The sequence below is a fragment of the Pongo abelii genome, chromosome 17 (assembly GCF_028885655.2).
Source record: "Pongo abelii isolate AG06213 chromosome 17, NHGRI_mPonAbe1-v2.0_pri, whole genome shotgun sequence".
Taxonomy (NCBI): domain Eukaryota; kingdom Metazoa; phylum Chordata; class Mammalia; order Primates; family Hominidae; genus Pongo; species Pongo abelii.
In genome coordinates, this window is record NC_072002.2 from 36,351,866 (window position 1) to 36,369,608 (window position 17,743).

At 50.6% G+C, this 17,743-nt stretch overlaps 1 protein-coding gene, 1 long non-coding RNA gene and 1 other non-coding gene across 3 annotated transcripts in view; 1 reads left to right on the forward strand and 2 right to left on the reverse strand.

Moving 5' to 3' along the window:
• Positions 1-2,284: 2,284 nt before the first annotated feature.
• On the reverse strand, positions 2,285-5,477 carry LOC134760288 (uncharacterized). Its single transcript, XR_010137565.1, has 3 exons — positions 4,777-5,477; positions 4,044-4,254; positions 2,285-3,760 (listed from the first exon to the last, which is right to left on the reverse strand). It is a non-coding gene; the product is annotated as an uncharacterized LOC134760288 (long non-coding RNA).
• The window catches only part of GATA6 (GATA binding protein 6), a 32,523-nt gene continuing 19,708 nt past the window's right edge, over positions 4,929-17,743 (forward strand). Inside the window, exons 1-4 of the mRNA XM_024236173.3 lie at positions 4,929-5,050; positions 6,476-7,647; positions 12,381-12,547; positions 16,896-17,021. Of these exons, the coding sequence (XP_024091941.1) occupies positions 6,513-7,647; positions 12,381-12,547; positions 16,896-17,021 (1,428 nt within the window). The 5' untranslated portion in view covers positions 4,929-5,050; positions 6,476-6,512. The remainder of the gene's footprint in view (positions 5,051-6,475; positions 7,648-12,380; positions 12,548-16,895; positions 17,022-17,743) is intronic.
• Positions 15,543-15,647, reverse strand: LOC112130042 (U6 spliceosomal RNA). Its single transcript, XR_002912354.1, has one exon. It is a non-coding gene; the product is annotated as a U6 spliceosomal RNA (small nuclear RNA).

A 17,743-nucleotide genomic window follows, 5' to 3' on the forward strand; every position in this document is an offset into this window, starting at 1 on the left:
GCCCTAGGCTTTATGTAGTGATGCCAGTAGCAATTAATAATGATAATAAATACCACACTTCAAACCAAACCCAAGCCGAGGATGACTGAATGATTGGACCTCTGCCTCCCACCTGCGTGCGGTTACTCTGCGAGTCCACACCCTCCCTGGCAGCCTCAGTTCCACCCACCACCTTCAGCCTGGGGTTCAAAGGGAGCGCTGCCCCAGGACCAGCGACGTGGACCAGCACACTGCCCCTTAGCAGACCCACAGGGAGTGGGATGGTAGGTGGGGGCAGTTTGGTTTTATCTTTATTATTTAGTATCAGAAAATAATCAAAACAGGGTGGTAATTTCGGCCCCCTGAGCTTGGCTTAGTTTTTCCGCGAAGTGCAGGGGGGCCGTTTTAGGATACCCAGCTCCCACCTGGAGCTCCAGAGCTCCCGGGGACCCCCGTGTCCGCCCGTCTCCTAGGGCCTGGCACTCCCTGGCCCCGCAGCCCGGGGACCTCCACCTTCCCCAGGCGGCAGCCACAGGTCCCGCCGGGCCCGTCCGAGGTCTGCGGCCGCCGAAGTCGGGGTCTCAGGGCGTCAGGGAGCAACCAGGCCGCGGGGAGGGAGGCCGGCGCCGGCGCGGAATTTCTTTATCGGGATTTGAGAGCCGCAAGCTTCTCCTTCGCTTCTTTAAGCGATCACGGAAAGACACCTTTCGATCTTTTGTCAGACATCTTGGCCCTTAACAGCTAAATTTATTTGGTTTAAAGCGGCCACGGGAGAAGCAGGGAGGGAAAATCTTTCGTCGGTCATTGGGTGGCCTAGATAACAGGCTTGGAGAGAGAGCGGAGAAGAAAGTAAAAAGGTTAATGGATGAGGGGAGGGCTGGAGGCGCCCGGCGTGGGGCTTTTACGGCGACCCTCCCCCGGCCGCCCCCTTATCGCGGCCCGAACTTACCCGCTGCGAGGCGAGTACATTAAGTCACGTAAACAGCGCGGAGAGGAATGCCACCGCGGTGACCTTTCGTGCGCCGCCGCCGCTAGCCCACCTCCGCGCCGTGCTGGCGGCCGCCGGCGGCGCGCGGGGGTCGGCCGGGGGCTGCGCCGGGCGAGGGGCCTCCAGGCCCGGCCTGGCCTGCGCAACGCGCCGGGCCTCGATTCCGACCGCCCGGGGACCCCGGCGCTGGCTCCGCTTGCTCCTTCCCCGAAGTGGCCGAAGGCGGGAGCCGGCGCTGGGGGTGGGGGCGACCTGCGAGTTTCCGCCGCCACCACCTGACGTTTCTAAAGAGTGTTTTTGGTTTCCCGAGATTTAAACTTAAAGAAAATCACCGCCAGGACTCTGGTCGACGGCCTACCGTGCAGTGCGGCCGCTGAGTGGGGGACACGCCGCCCGGAACCCACCACTGGCCCCAGACGCTGGCAGGGGTGGGGGCCTCTGAGGAGACCCCGGGTCCTTGGGTAAAAGCGTCCCCGAGACGGGAAGAAATATGGTATAAGCGAGAAGGCCTCATAAATCTGGGCTGTTAAAAATCTAAGTTAAAAATATGTTTTAAGGCAGAAATGCATTCTTTTTCTTTATGAAACATCGCCGAAGCAGCCAGTTTTGTGACAGGATCGTAAAATGAGCGTGAGTTTGCGGGGGTGGAGGTGCACGGGGACGCGGGTCCTTGCTGGGTCTCGCCGCTCCTCCGGAAGCGGCGCAAGGCTGGGTCCCCAAACACCCTTCCCGTTTGGCAGCCAAGCCCCCGCCCCCTGCCCAATTGGCTGCAGTGTTCTGGGTGGATTCGAATCGCGAATAGTGGTGTGGCGCGGCCGAAATAAATCAACCCTGGGGACAGGCCGCGCCCGGGAGCCAGTCCTCTGTGAGGGTAAGGGGGACGACTCGCCCAGGAGGGGCCGCTCATTGGGTCTAAACAGTCCGGAGAGAAACAGTTTCGTTCAAGATTAGCAAATCCCGAAAGAGGAGACAGGCGGGGGTGAAAGAAAAAAAAAAGGAAAGGAAGGAAAAGAAAAAATATATATACCCACGAAGAAAACAATAACTTTTAAGAGCTGTCCGCGTACTTTGGACACTAGTGGGGGCCTTCTCCCCAGCTCTTGGGTTTCTCCCTAGTTTGGGGTGCACCTCTTCCCTCCGAACTTCCTAATTTGCCGGCCTTCCAGACCAGCTGGGGCTCGCTCAGGAAGCTCCACGCGCGGGTCTGGGACTCATGGGAGTGGCTTTGAAAACATGCTTGTCTTCCCCAGAGCGGTCCCTAGCGCCAAAGATGCATTGGGGAAAAGGCACATTGGAGACGTCAGGCAGCCTGGTTTTCTGTCTGAATCAACTGTACGAGTTAAACAGTTTTATTTCGAAATTAACCAACATAAACAACAACAACATTCACTACCCATTCCCTCGTTAGGTTGGAAAACCAGTCTGAAAAAATAAATACAATCTGTGACCATGAAAAGGAGCAATCACTTATTTTTCCCATATGTTTTGAACATTATTTTAAAAAATAGATTGGGAATCTGGAGAGTAAAATGCTGGGTCCCTTCCCGAGCCCTTAGAGCCCGAACGTTGTCGAATCGGTCAATGTCCACCCCGCCGCTCACCTCTGTCCCAGCAGCGCCGGGGCCAGCGCGCCCTCCCGCCGCGTCTGCGGAGCTGCGGGAAAAGCAGGTCCCCGGGGGGGTATCAAGTGTCCAGGGATATCCACGTAGACATCCTTGTACTTGCAAATACAAAGAAACACACAGGACAGAGATCAGGCTCGCGCCAGGGCTCGGTCTCCTCGGGGCTCAGGGTTGGAGGCCGTACACAGCCTGGACACAAACTGAGCCAAAGAGTTTATTTTTAGCAAATAAGATATGAGTTTTTAGAAAATTGCTTTTAATAGCAAATCTGAGAAACATTATTTCAAAACGTTGGAATCAAAGGAAATCAAATGCCCACAACCCATTTCCGTCAGTGCTTACAAATGAGCTTCTGCAAAACCCAGTCCACTTAAACATTTGGTCGGAACTCACGAAAAGAACCAAAAGCAAGGCATTCCGAGTCCTGGCGGGGGTTGAGCGGCCGGGCGGACGCCTGGCTATCTCTTCTGGGAGTCGCGCATTCGATCGCACTCAGGTTAAAATTTAAAGCCCCTGGATCCTACTCCAGTCGCCAGCCTCTCCATTCCAGAGTTTTCTACCTTCAGCCTTTTCAAAATGCGGCCGCGCTGAAACTGGGAGCCTCCGCAGTGATTAGGGGAGGCAAAGTGGAATGTAATAAAAGTGACTAAATTGGATGAGAACGGTTTCTGGACCTTCTCGGTAGCAATTTAAAATTCAGAAGTGTTTAGAAGCAATTTACAACGAAGAATGAAAAAAGAAGAATTCTCGCCAACTTCCTGAATTCCTCGCCCCCTCCCCCGCACTGCCAGGCCCTGTCCCGCTCCCCCACGAGCCACAAGTTCACAACTCACAGTTACGTGCAGAGGAAACAACGCTTAGCTACGAGGTCTCACCATCTCTGGAAACCATACTTTACAAGGCACCTCCCCACCCCAGTTCAACTCTGCACAGGCTCCTCTCCCTTCCCTAACTGGGAAAACACGAAAATAAAAACAAAACAAAAAACTAGAGCCTAAACGCTTTCTGGGAGACCGACCTTCAGAAAATCATTTACTTGGATTTACCTGGGCGAGGTGGGGGGTGGGGGCGGGGGAAAGTATAAAAATTCATTCTCACAAAAACAACTCCTCTTGTCCTAAAGTCTCCCTCGGCAGCCTTCTGGGGTCACGTCTGTCGGAAGAAATCCTTTCTGTAAGCGAAAGGGAGCGAGACATATATCACGGCTCCTACAGCGGACGAGCCTGCGGCCGCGCGAGTTGCCGCTGACAGATCGGCGCTGATAACCCCGCGACGTTCATTTCCAGTCCCTTTTGCCCGCTAGGGACCGTATCAGTTTGTACAGTGTTGTGATAACTGTTTGGAGGGAGCGAAGAGGGGGTGTGTATATGAACGTGGGGGTGGGGAAGCAGCATTTAGCGCTGGGTCTAGGGAAGGTGACACCCCCTCTTCGCAGTGACTTATCTGTGACTTACCTGAAACTCTCCAGGGAAATATCAGAGCAAACGGGACATTAAAAGTTGGAGAGCGTCCTCGGACACGACTGATGTGGAAGCCCTTTTCCATTCTGCGTACCCCATAGACTACCTTTCCGTACATGACGACCCGAGTTAAAGTTCCCAAAGGTCAGCTGGGGAATGTTGTCTTGAGGTTCCCGAAACCACCACGACCTGAGCCGTAGCATCCCTAGATAGGGTCGGAGAAAGTTTAAGGTCGGTCTCACACAACCTCAGGGCAAAAAGCGCATTTGCTGTGAAGGGGCTAGGCGGGGGTTGGGGGGCGGGGGGGCGCAGAGCACGTTCCCCCTTCCTTCTGGGGGCGTGCTGACCCAGGGTCTGGAGCGCCCCTCCCGCCGCGGCGGCGGCGCGGGGCTTGCACTGCCAACTCCTTCCGTGCCAAGGCTCCCTCCTCCTCCCTCGTGTGGGTGTGTGTGCGACTGCGGGAGCGGGAGGGTGCACCGCCGCTGGATGGGTGCGGGTCGCTAGCCAGGTCAGGCGTTCTGTGGCCTCCGCCCCTCCCCCGGGGTCCCTGGGCTCGGTGCCCCCCGGGTGGACTCGCCCCCACTCCGGGGACAGGGCTCGCGGCTCAGCCCACGCCGGCAGGCAGCGCGGCGCTCATTGTCTGCCTGGGCGGCGCGCTCCCCTCCCCCCTCGCCGTCCCCTCCCCACCCTCTTTTCTCTCCTCCCCTCGATCCCTCCTCCTCTTCACCTCCAGCGCCCAGCTGCTCGCTGAGCGCAGTTCCGACCCACAGCCTGGCACCCTTCGGCGAGCGCTGTTTGTTTAGGGCTCGGTGAGTCCAATCAGGAGCGCAGGCTGCAGTTTTCCGGCAGAGCAGTAAGAGGCGCCTCCTCTCTCCTTTTTATTCACCAGCAGCGCGGCGCAGACCCCGGACTCGCGCTCGCCCGCTGGCGCCCTCGGCCTCTCTCCGCGCCTGGGAGCACCCTCCGCCGCGGCCGTTCTCCATGCGCAGCGCCCGCCCGAGGTTCGGCTGCTTCCTCCTCGCGCGATCTCCCCGCTTTCCTCCCCTCCACCCCTACTCGTCGCGGGCCCCTGGCCTCCGGCTCTCCGGCCCTCTCCAGGCCGCGGTCGGCTCCGAGGGTGTTTCCCTCCTCCCCTCCGGGCGGGCTGAGGCGGCTCCCAGGCTCCCGGGACACCGCGGACCAACTTCTAGTCTCTTTTCCTCTCCTCGAAGCGCTTATCTGCGCGCAGCCTTATCTCCGAGTTATCTCGGCGCAAAGGGGCGGGAGCCGGTAGCTAGGCGGGCAGAGAAACTTCTTTCTTGCTATCTAGCCAGGTCTGTGTGTGGGCATTAATTTTAGTGTGGTAATCTCCGATGAGCCGAGGCGATTTGAAAGAGCAGCCTGGAGGAGGCCAGCCCGGCTGCATTTCGCCTCCCTCCCCCACTCCCTCCGAGTCTCCCTGTCATTCTTCCTGCTCTCCCATTTGGGGTCGCCTCGGCTCTGGGGCGGTCTCACGTCCCCCCACCCCCAGCCCCTTGCGTTCCCCCTCCTTTTCTCTGCTCTCCGCTCCACCCCGCTACGTCCGATTCCGGAACGGTCCGACGTTTCTGCTGCTGGGGATGACCGCGGGGTGGGCCGGGTGGCCCGGCCGGCGTGAGCGCGCACGCTGGTGGCTGCAGGCGCGGGCCGTGTCTAAGGTGTGCGGCGCCGCGGGGACGCCGGTGGGTCTGGCGATTCCCGCCCCACAAGCTCCCCGCACTGCCTCTGCTGGGAAGGACCCAGACTGCTGCCCCCGCCCTGGCGTCCCACTTTCCCTGGGCCGAGTTGCATTTCTCTCTGGGGCTCGCGTTCGGGCTGGTCAGCGCAGTCCGGGAAGCTCAGGGAGAGCCAATATAGGAGAACGCGGCGGTTTCGTTTTCGGGGACAGGTTGCCTTCCTTAAGCGAAGGGTTTTCCCGTGGGGAACCCTCACCCCGAGGCATTTCGGGAGAAGGGCATCCGCAGAGAGGCGGGATGCGGCGGTGCCGACACGCACAGCTACTTAAATTCTTTTGTGTGTCATCAGCCCGGGGAAGACACTTTAGGGCGGAAGGAAAGCCTCAGCCAGCTTCTGCAGATCACCCCTGGGATCTGGCGCGCGCACGGAGAAAGGATGCGGCCGAGGGGGTGGGCGGGGAAGACGCGGGGACCGGAGCGGTGCCTTTGAGGGAGGGCTGGTATCCCAGCCCTTCCAGGGCCCTGTGGCGGCTGCGCAGGCTCCATTCCCCTCCCTTATTGATCCCCACGCCCGGGGCAGAAATAGGATCTTTGAGAAGTCTCAAGTGGGATCTTTGAGAAGTCAGATCCCATTTGAACTAGAAAAAGGAGTGGGGGCGAGGTAGTGTGCAGCCTACGCTCTTGGTAACCCGCCTATCTCCTACCATACCCGTCTCCCCCACCCCACCTCAGGAGCTAGACGTCAGCTTGGAGCGGCGCCGGACCGTGGATGGCCTTGACTGACGGCGGCTGGTGCTTGCCGAAGCGCTTCGGGGCCGCGAGTGCGGACGCCAGCGACTCCAGAGTCTTTCCAGCGCGGGAGCCCTCCACGCCGCCGTCTCCCATCTCTTCTTCGTCCTCCTCCTGCTCCCGGGGCGGAGAGCGGGGCCCCGGCGGCGCCAGCAACTGCGGGACGCCTCAGCTCGACACGGAGGCGGCGGCCGGACCCCCGGCCCGCTCGCTGCTGCTCAGTTCCTACGCTTCGCATCCCTTCGGGGCTCCCCACGGACCTTCGGCGCCTGGGGTCGCGGGTCCCGGGGGCAACCTGTCGAGCTGGGAGGACCTGCTGCTGTTCACTGACCTCGACCAAGCCGCGACCGCCAGCAAGCTGCTGTGGTCCAGCCGCGGCGCCAAGCTGAGCCCCTTCGCACCCGAGCAGCCGGAGGAGATGTACCAGACCCTCGCCGCTCTCTCCAGCCAGGGTCCGGCCGCCTACGACGGCGCGCCGGGCGGCTTCGTGCACTCTGCGGCCGCGGCGGCAGCAGCTGCGGCGGCGGCCAGCTCCCCGGTCTACGTGCCCACCACCCGCGTGGGTTCCATGCTGCCTGGCCTACCGTACCACCTGCAGGGGTCGGGCAGTGGGCCAGCTAACCACGCGGGAGGCGCGGGCGCGCATCCCGGCTGGCCTCAGGCCTCGGCCGACAGCCCTCCATACGGCGGCGGAGGCGGCGCGGCTGGCGGCGGGGCCGCGGGGCCTGGCGGCGCTGGCTCGGCTGCGGCGCACGTCTCGGCGCGCTTCCCCTACTCGCCCAGCCCGCCCATGGCCAACGGCGCCGCGCGGGAGCCGGGAGGCTACGCGGCGGCGGGCAGTGGGGGCGCGGGAGGCGTGAGCGGCGGCGGCAGTAGCCTGGCGGCCATGGGCGGCCGCGAGCCCCAGTACAGCTCGCTGTCGGCGGCGCGGCCGCTGAACGGGACGTACCACCACCACCACCACCACCACCACCACCATCCGAGCCCATACTCGCCCTACGTGGGGGCGCCACTGACGCCTGCCTGGCCCGCCGGACCCTTCGAGACTCCGGTGCTGCACAGCCTGCAGAGCCGCGCCGGAGCCCCGCTCCCGGTGCCCCGGGGCCCCAGTGCAGGTAAGGGTCGCGCCTCAGGTTCGGGGTGCGGGTCCAAAGCGCTGGGGCGCACGGGGGACGTGGAGCGGCTGCTCCTCTCGGGCCCTGTTTTCAGGACTTTCTCGTCCGGGTGCGCGGAGGTCGGCCTGGTCCCAGGAAGGATTTGCAGGCCTGTGGCTGGGTAACCAGAGTCCGGTAGCGCTGAGGCGATTCTGTTGTGCCAAGTTCCTTTGCATGGATGAGGCTAAATGCACATCTGTACCTTCGTGCCTTGGAGAAGCTCAGGGCCTTGATGAGTAGTGAATGGCATCTGCTATTGGGGAAAAACGAGGCTGGGAGGGAACTAACAGCGCTTGAGCCCCATCGCAGACCCTACTTTGGGTGAGTGGAAGAAATTCCACGATGGGAGTAAGTTTGGGAGAGTGGCGGGCACTTGATCCACCCCCAAACAGACACACAAACACAGGCAGGCTCACCCAGTTTAACTCTCCAAAGGGTGTGTGTGTTTTCCTAGAGAAGGGTATTTAGAAGAGCACAACAGAAGAACCTAGATGTTCCTAGGGAAGCTAGTTGGCGTCTCCTCTCCCACAAGGGAGAGAGGGAAAGAAGAGAGGGCACTTGGAGTGGTCAGATTTGTGACTTCATGGTGAAAGAGAGCTGGTGGATAGGCCCTTGGGCTTGGCATCAGCTGGGCTTTGGTCTGGGGCTGCTGCTCACATGGCTAGGCTGCAACTCGGGGATCCTTGGGCTTGGCATCAGCTGGGCCTTGGTCTGGGGCTGCTGCTCACATGGCCAGGCTGCAACTCAGGGATCCTGGAGGTGGGGCACCTATTCTCCCTTCGAAGTTTAGCCCGCCAATTTTTCAGTTTCCAATTTGACTCATGTTTTCCTGTGTCTGGGAGCCATTAGGGGGTAAACCGTGAAAACGCTATTGTCAAAAATACCTGGAAATACCTCGTTTTGAAAGGTGTTTTGTTTACTCCAGCACAGGAGTATGTGAGCCCTGTTAGACTGTTTTTCTCAGATGCAACATTCTGCGTCCTTGGTGCTTTCAACTGGCTTCTCTTACTTTATATTTCACCTGTTTGATAATCTTTCTAAGGAAACAACATCTTTTTTTATTGTTGTTTGTTTGAGGGGAGGTGTGGGGGAGGCCCCTTGAGTCACAGAGGTGGCAGAGTGGAGGAAGGCACATTACTCCAAACAGTCCTACCCCAGTGTCTTGTGTATCCCAGGTCTGTGCTTCTCCTAGGAGCCTTGATGCTACCTTTAGGGACAGCAAGTCAGTCCTAGGGACCAGGATTCCTTAGGATAAAATGGGACATTCCCAGCCTTGTCCTCAAAAGTCACGCTGGAAATGCAAGTGGTCTGAAAGAGAAGGAACCAATTTGAACAGCTCCCTGATAGCCTGAGTTCCTTCTGTCTTCTTCCAAGCGCTGCAAGACTTGGTCTCAAAATTCCCTCTTTTTTTTTTTTTTTTTTAAGTTTTGCTTTGTCGCCCAGTCTGGAGTGCAGTGGCTCGCTGTAATCTCCGTCTCCTGGGTTCAAGCGATTCTCCTGCCTCAGCCTCCCTTGTAGCTGGGATTACTGGCGCGCGCCGCCACACCTAGCTAATTTTTGTATTTTTAGTAGTTTTTGCCATGTTGGTCAGGCTGTTTTTGAACTCTTGACTTCAGGTGATCCACCCGCCTCGCCTCCCAAAGTACTGGGATTATAGGCGTGAGCCACTGCGCCCAGCGAAATTCCCTCTTTTTGTTTCTGCTGCAAAGCTGGCCCTGGAGACCATTTTTCCCATGTGTGTATGGAATGGGATCGGGGGACCCTGTTGAGATTTGCACTGTTGGCTTGGGACTTGAGAGTCGAGGGCTCTCATCCTTACCGCTGCATAGGGACCCAAGTTTGGCTCCCAGGAGCAGAGAGATGGAGAGGCTGGGAATCTCTAAGGAGGTAATGGTTGGGTGTGAAGCTTCTTTTGTCAGTCGGGGAGTTCCGTAGGGAATGTGCAAGGGTGTTGTGAGTTGGGTGAGGGGTAGTAGCTGCAGCTTGAGCCAGCGCCTGCAGCTCTGCCTATTTCTTGACACACCTTAGCCTGATCTCCAGGTTCCTTTCCTCCAATCTTCCAGCATTTCATATGGCTGAGAGAGTCTTTTGATGTTTACAGTAACCGGTCCTGTATGAGAAATCCTTTTAGAGGCAGTATGGGGCAGTTGTCAGCAAGTTAATATGTTTCTTTTTGTTTTAAATTTAGCCTATACTTTTCCTAATTTTTTCATCTTCTGGGCACACCACAGTTAGAGAAATTTTCTGTAGACCCAGAAGATGTGTGTTTTTTTTAAGTATTTTTTTTAAAGTATGTTTAAAAAAATGGGATTTGGGAACACCCAGCTTTTGCGTAGAGTCTGTTAGGAAATCAGGAAGTGACTGGGACCAAGCCAGTATTGGGGTGAAGGGTGGGGAGTGAGTGACCCTAACTTTGCTTGTCCTCACAGGTATTCTGAGGCCAGCTTCCTAGCTAGATTTCCTGTTTCCTAGATTTTTTTTTTTTAAACAAACCGTTTTTGGAGGCAGACACTTTAAAACACCAGAGCTAAAACCTGAGTGCTGAACTTGATCAACCCGCACAATTGGAGGCTTCTGGAAACCCATGCTATGCACCTCTCACTGACTGGGTAGATGGGGTGAGCTTACTCTGGGGTGAGCTCAGAGTCCTCACACTCCTTTATTTCCTGGGTCCTACACCCTCCTAAGCTTCTGCAGAAATGTGTTTGAGTCCCCGTATCTTGGTACCACACACAGAAAGACAGGTGGTGGTGCCCTTCTCCCCTGAATCTATCACTCCCCAAGGGCACCACAAACAGCCATGTTAGGAGACAAATGGTGAGTTGAAAAGGGGGAACTTGGTGAGCAAGCCCCCAGCTTTTATATCTTATAGCTTTTATAAAGGCAGCATTTTTTTTTCCTTTTTAGTCACTTACAGGATTATAGCTGCCCGGTGGGTTTGGGAAAGAGGTAGGGAGGGAATGAGAGAGATTTTATTCAACTAAAAATAAGCAAGCTTCCTAGGTTGTATTTATCCAAAGTGGACTTTTAATTAAATTTTGTCTTTGGGTTTTCAGATGACTAAATAGTTCTACCTGGGGAGTTCACACTGTCTTCTAATAGGATTCTTATTGTTCCCAGTCATAGGACTGGGTTTTCCAGGGAATGCCCCACTCCTCTATCCAGAGGGGCTCTGATAGGTAACATTTTAAAGTCAACAACAAAGACAAATACCTTGTTTAACTTCAGTGTCCTTGAAGTCCTGAGCATTTTACTGATTACCGTAGTCAATAGTGGCTTTTAGGGCAGAGAAGAATAAATCTTTGTGATGTGTTGTAAGTTGCAGTATCCCCATGACAACTTTGAACTCGGGTTGTGTAGGATGCTAGTTTCTTTAAAACTTAATAAGAAATGAGAAAAGAGACTTGTTTTGTAAATAGTATTAATGGAATTAAAGAGTTTTTGTGCTAAAGTCATTTAAATATCGTTACCACACAGTTGATGGTAGACACAAGCAATAAACTGCAAAGGGATGAGAAAGAACAAAAAGGTTCACATAATCTTCAGCTAAAACTCTAAAGTGTAATGTTTATTTACTTTAAAAAGTGATTCAGGAATGCTTCTTCAATAATGCAAAACTAGAAACATTTAAACCTTCTCTAATCTAAAGAACCTTAAACGGTGATCTATACTTTTTTTTGGTCTATACTTATAATAAGTACCTTTCTCATTTTTAGAGACATTTATTCTTCCATATTTAACCTTGAGAAGTAATAAATGCTACATTTACTCTTAATCAGGATTTGTTTTTATTAGCAGGTTTAGGTTATTGTGAATTCTGAAAACTAACCAAAGAATAATAATAATAAAATTGTGTAAAATAAACACATTTTAAATAGATTGCATAACTCAAAATGATCACTGGGAAGGTCTTGGTAATTTTCTCAATCAGTAAGGTATCAACTTTTTATAAAAATTTTGCAGATAGAAGCAGTTGGACCCACTTCTAAATCGGGATTTTGGCATTTGATCTTTGTGGCATGAAAATAAAACTCTGTGCTTAATGTTAGTGCATTTTTCCCCTGAAAAGATGAGAGTAGTCTTCTCATTTCTAGTTTCTAACTAACGTAGGGGCCTAAGAATAGTACTTTTAATTTCACTTGTGTATCTTTAATTGGAGAAGAGGCACATATGGACGGGTGGCAGATGTAGAAAATACTTTTTAAAATTACTTGAGATAAAAGTTAATGAGGCAGCCTCGCTGTGTCCCCGGATATTTGTGGGTTGCAGCGGGGCTCAGTGGTCAGTATTGCTGAGTGGCTTGCTCGGGTTTGGCAACGACGTACTGTAATGATGATGGATTTCAGTCTTTAAAAGCTCCGGGACAGCCTGAGAGTAGGGGTCAGGGGACTCAAGCCGACCTCCCCACCGCTCATCTCGGACTCTGACGTCCTCTGCTTCCAGCACTGTTTCTTTCCCGGGGTCGCTACTGGGGCGCCCCGGGTGTGCAGAAGTATTGGACAAATGGTCAGTGGATCAATAGTGACGAAATAACCCTGCTCCTGGCTTTGCGGCCAAAGAGAAAAGCGCAGCCGGGAAGGGCACGGGCAAGGGAAGCCGGGCACCGGGGCTGGGGGCCGGGGTCCCCGGAGTGACGCGGGGAGGGACGGGTCCGGCGCGGCCTCACCCGCTCTCACGCCCCGCTGTTGCCGCAGACCTGCTGGAGGACCTGTCTGAGAGCCGCGAGTGCGTGAACTGCGGCTCCATCCAGACGCCGCTGTGGCGGCGGGACGGCACCGGCCACTACCTGTGCAACGCCTGCGGGCTCTACAGCAAGATGAACGGCCTCAGCCGGCCCCTCATCAAGCCGCAGAAGCGCGTGGTGAGTGTGACCCGCCCTGCCCCTGCCTCGCGGCCGGGCCCCGGGCTCTCCTGGCCCGGCCCGCCCCGCCCGGGCTCGGCCCGCCCCGCCCTGGCTCGGCCTGCCTCGGGCGTCCCCCTCCCCGGGGACACGTGCGGCCGCCGCGGTCCCACCCTAGCGGGGACCCAGCGGTACCATCCTGTGCCGGCTGTTCCAACGCCCACCCGCTGGCGCCCAAGTGGAGGTTACCCCGAAACTGGCGTCTGGGAAGCCAAGATAGCCTTTTTCCCCATGTTTACGCGCGGGGGATGACGTCCGTAAATGACAAAAACAAAAACAAACAAAAAAGGAAGGTGCAAAATGTCACCATGTTTTAAGCAAAAAAAGAAAAAATAATCTATATATCTCTAGGTGTACTTGCCAAAGCACCGTAATAATTCTGGTAAGATAGGCAAGAAATTGGTGATGGTAGCCCGAGGAGAAAAACAGTAGACCTACCGAGGCCGGGCGAAGGAAGACTTTTTTCACTGTGTATAGTTTAGATTTTATCCTTGAAAAACCACGCTCACTTATACCATTCATCCCCCAAATAGAATATGCCAGAAATCCACCCACTCACGCCTCCTCACAGCCACATTCTTTTGGGTGCCATTTACTTTGTCCTTTCTACCTTCTTGGTCACTTCTACCTCTTATCCTCAGGTGTATCCCCAAATACCATATCTTGGATTGCCCTTGAGCCTGGTGAAAATTTATTTGCTCTAACTTTTGTTATTCCGAAATCAGAGAACTTCGTAGAACTTGAGAAAACGTGTGGTTTGTATGTTCTTAAGTTGAGCATTTTCCCCAATTCGCACACGTTTTACTTTTTTTTTTTTTTTTGAGACGGAGTTTCGCTCTTGTTGCCCAGGCTGGAGTGCAATGGCGCGATCTCGACTCACCGCAGCCTCCGCCTCCAGGGTTCAAGCGATTCTCCTGCCTCAGCCTCCCGAGTAGCTGGGATTACAGGCATGCGCCACCGCGCCCGGCTAATTTTTTTGTATTTTTAGTAGAGACGGGGGTTTCTCCATATAGGTCAGGCTGGTCTCGAACTCCCGATCTCATGTGATCCGCCCGCCTCGGCCTCCCGAAGTGCTAAGATTACAGGCGTGAGCCACCACGCCCGGCCACCATGTTTTAAAGTAAGGGAATCCTGATTTCAGGGATTAATCTCGTATTGTCATTGTTATGTGTGCTTCCTAGCCGGAGAGAGTATTTACCGCTGTAATGGTTAGAGAAAATAAAAGAAAGCTTTCACCAGCCCCACTGTAAGGTTAACATTTGTTTAGCGAAGTACTCATAATCTAATAACCCTTTAAAGCTAAATATGTTACAGTTAGATGCCAGACGTCTTAAGTATCCCAGTAATTTATTTGTTATACTCTAATTAGCAGGAACAAATGCTACACATGTTGTTTGTGTTAAATAGATTAGAGTGAAATTGCATCACAATGTAAGTCTGACACCTTAAAGAGAAGCAATTAGTTTTATGGTTGGTTTTGTTTTAATGCATTTAAAATAAAGTGGCCGAGGTTAATTTAATGAGTGTATATGCCTTAAACTCGTTACAACCTCCCACAGCTTAAAATTTTCTTTAAAGGGTACCCTTAACTGCAGTGTGACTGTGGGTTTCATTTTTTCTTAAATGCATCATATTAAAGAAGAAAAAGTAGTAACTGGAAAATATCCCACAGAAGTTCCTTGTTTTCATATAATAGACAACACATGAACAATGAAACTGATTTATTTTTCTGGAAAGGCACATTGAGCTGAGTACTAACAACTTTCAAAGGTAACATTTTCTAGAGATTGAGCAAAAATTTGGTGGAATAGTAGTCATTTAGGTTCCATTTGCATTATACATTTGATCTAGTAACATTTAGATAGTGCCATTTGTTTTGTGCATGTACCAGTCAAAATAACTTGGAAGGAAAAAAAAGAACAGTTTTTAGCTCTTCTGAATCATTAGTTTTCTCTGTGCTTAGCAGGTGTCTTGGCCATAACCAAGGTCAGCAAATATGCTTTGTAAATGGGTTGTAAATGATACCAATTGAAGGGTGTGTCACTATCAATTAGGTCTCCTTGTGGGCTTCTTATTTATGGTTTTGATGGATCTGGCTTAGTTCTCAGAAGCAGAATGTTGAACTCAAGTTTGTTTAGCCAGCACTATAGAACCAATCACTGTGAATTTGAACTTGCAATACATTGCAAAATAAGAGATTTATGGTGTAACTTGAATTCCTTGTCAGTGAGGAATATGACTGAGATCACTTGTTACAAGGAACTTTTATAACCCATTCACCTGCATTTCACATGTTTATGAGGACTGGCTTCACTTATGATCTGCAGTTGACAGTCATAAAGTCCTTTGTTATAATGGCAAATTCTGATAACAAGTTTGCTTCACATTGGCTCCAAATTCCACTGGAAACTGTCATAAATGGCTGGTTTATAAAGTGAACCTTCCTGTCCCTCGTTTACTGATTTCACATTTATGAAGAGAAAGGAATCCTTTCCTAAAAAAATTATTTTCTTTTAACCACAAAGAAAGAAAAAGAAAAGCCTGGATGTGTAAAGTTTTGTTAATATGTTGTCATCATTTTAGCAAAGCAGTTTTTCAAGTAGCTCTCCTGTGAGCCAAGCATACTCATTTCAACTAAAGGCAAATTGATTCTCAGCACTGACTTCCTAGAAATGTTGTAGTGCTAAAAGGTTTGCCAGTGTCTCTGTTTATAACTTCTCTGTAAAGAGTGATGCTAAGTAATGCAACAGGATGTAAACCATAAATGCAGATTTTAATTTCATCTTTTAAATTTGCCAGCAAAGGTTTTGGAAGTCTCTGTCCTGTAATCTGTGAATCTTCGATACATACTCAATTTACATTTCTCTTCTTCATTCTTTACAATTGATCTTCTTAACTTCCCAAATTTTGTAATTTTCAACTTGGTTTGGTCCAGAATCTTTCTCTAATTTTTTTTTTAAATATGGAAAGCTTCACGAATTTGGATGTCATTCTTGTGCTGGGGCCATGCTAATCTTCTCTGTATCCTTCCAATTGTAGTATATGTGTTGCTGAAGCAAGCATCCTTTTTTTTTAACTGAAGCTATGTCACAATTTTTAAAGTAATTTACAGCATTTAAAAGGAAATTTAAGCTTGGCAACTTAAAAACAAGTTTTATATTTTGCCATTCTGGGTAAGAAATTATATTAGCTTATTATAATTAACATGTAGTAATCTAGAGGTAATAAATTCCCTTTAAGGCTGTTATGGGCATAAAGAAAACATGGAAATGGGAGTGACAGTGGCAGACAAGTGGCCTTTTACCTTTCCTGGTAATACCAATTAACCCTTTGTATGAACGAAAGTTGAGAATAATACTGATAGGGCAAATATATTAGTATCACTGCATCTAAGACAAGGGCGGCATTAAGATGATGCCATAAAATTTGCTCATATCCTTTGTAAAATAGATAAAACAAAAATGCAGGCAGCAGGCAATCATGATGGTAATTATGGAATGTATTCAAGTATATTTCTTTTTTTTTTTACAAAACGTTTACCCCTCTTCTGAATCCATTTCTGTTAATGTACTTTCAAAGTTTCCATTAATGTACTTTCAAAGTTTCTGGTTTACTCCTTTACATATATCTGAGAAATAGACCTGATGATCTCCGGTTTTCAGGGGAAGTGGAGACTGCCCAGAGCCATTTAGCACATTGGCAAGTGGCTTGTGATTGCATTTCACAACCTAAATCTTAGACCTGTGACTATAGTGCACGGCCAACTGCTGTCCACGGTGGGGGGCGGGCGGCGGGGAGGTGGGGCACTCTCATGTTAGTGTCTACTTGTGTTGTTACTTCTGGTGTGTCTTGAGTATAACTCTATTTGGCCAACTTTTAGAAAATCTTTTAATTCCCCTAAAAAAGATACCAGTAGTATCTGGGAAACTCTAAACTGGAGAAGAAACCATGGGTGAAACTCTCCTTGTTATGGTGCTGGTAAAAGCTTTGCATGAAGTTATTGGCCAACTATATGACTGCTCCCGGGTATTCTTGAATTCACGGAGACAGGCTAGCTGGAGGAGTAAATCGAATCTATAGGGTCCAGCACACTATGCAAACCTCAAATTTCTTGGTCCAGAAAAGTCAGTCTAAGTACACTGCAACTTTTTTTTTCTCAAGGATCATTTCATTTATAATAAAACAGATACATGCTTGTTGATGACAGGGGCAAAATACCTTAATGTATGTATGTAATATATATATATATATATATATATATATATATGTCACTTACATTTTTCCACTTACGCTCTTGTACTGTTTCTAGCCTTCATCACGGCGGCTTGGATTGTCCTGTGCCAACTGTCACACCACAACTACCACCTTATGGCGCAGAAACGCCGAGGGTGAACCCGTGTGCAATGCTTGTGGACTCTACATGAAACTCCATGGGGTATGCCATGTATTCTGCTCACTTGTATATACATTTAGTATCTGGTTTGTATGTGATATCAGTTACAAAAAATCAGCAAATGAAAGATACTCAAGTGAAAAATTGGAATGCATATAATTTATTACTGAATATGTTTAATATAGTCAGTGTACATACTGAATATATTTATTGAGTTGAAGGTGCTTTTAATTATAATATGAAATATTACCTTATGCACCAGTAGGAAACAAAAAATGCCACCAGTTGAACTATCGCAAACATTCATTTAAGACACATTCCAGTTTTAGAAATGTGAAAAGTGTGTATTTTAGAATTGGTAATATGGTAGTAACCATTTTTAAAAATGCACAATTAAGGAAATCAATAAAAAATGCACAATCACTAGTCTATATCTCTTAAAAATTTTGAATGTAATCAGACATTTGTGCAAAGGAGTAATGCATTTAATAGTTATAGTTTGAAATATTTCATAGTTCATTTTAAAAGATTGCACAAAATATAATAAACAACTCAATCTTAAAAAGAAAAATAACCTTGCATCTGTAGGAGGAAGGAAATACATGATCTCTTTGAAATAATACTTATTCAATGAATAGCTACTCATTTCAAACAATAAACATTAAGTTGAAGGAATTAAATTCTCCTTGGCAAATCATCTCATTCTTTCTGAAGGAATCTCTGCATTTGATGAGGAAAGTGTAGTCTTTGTGCACTTGGGATCT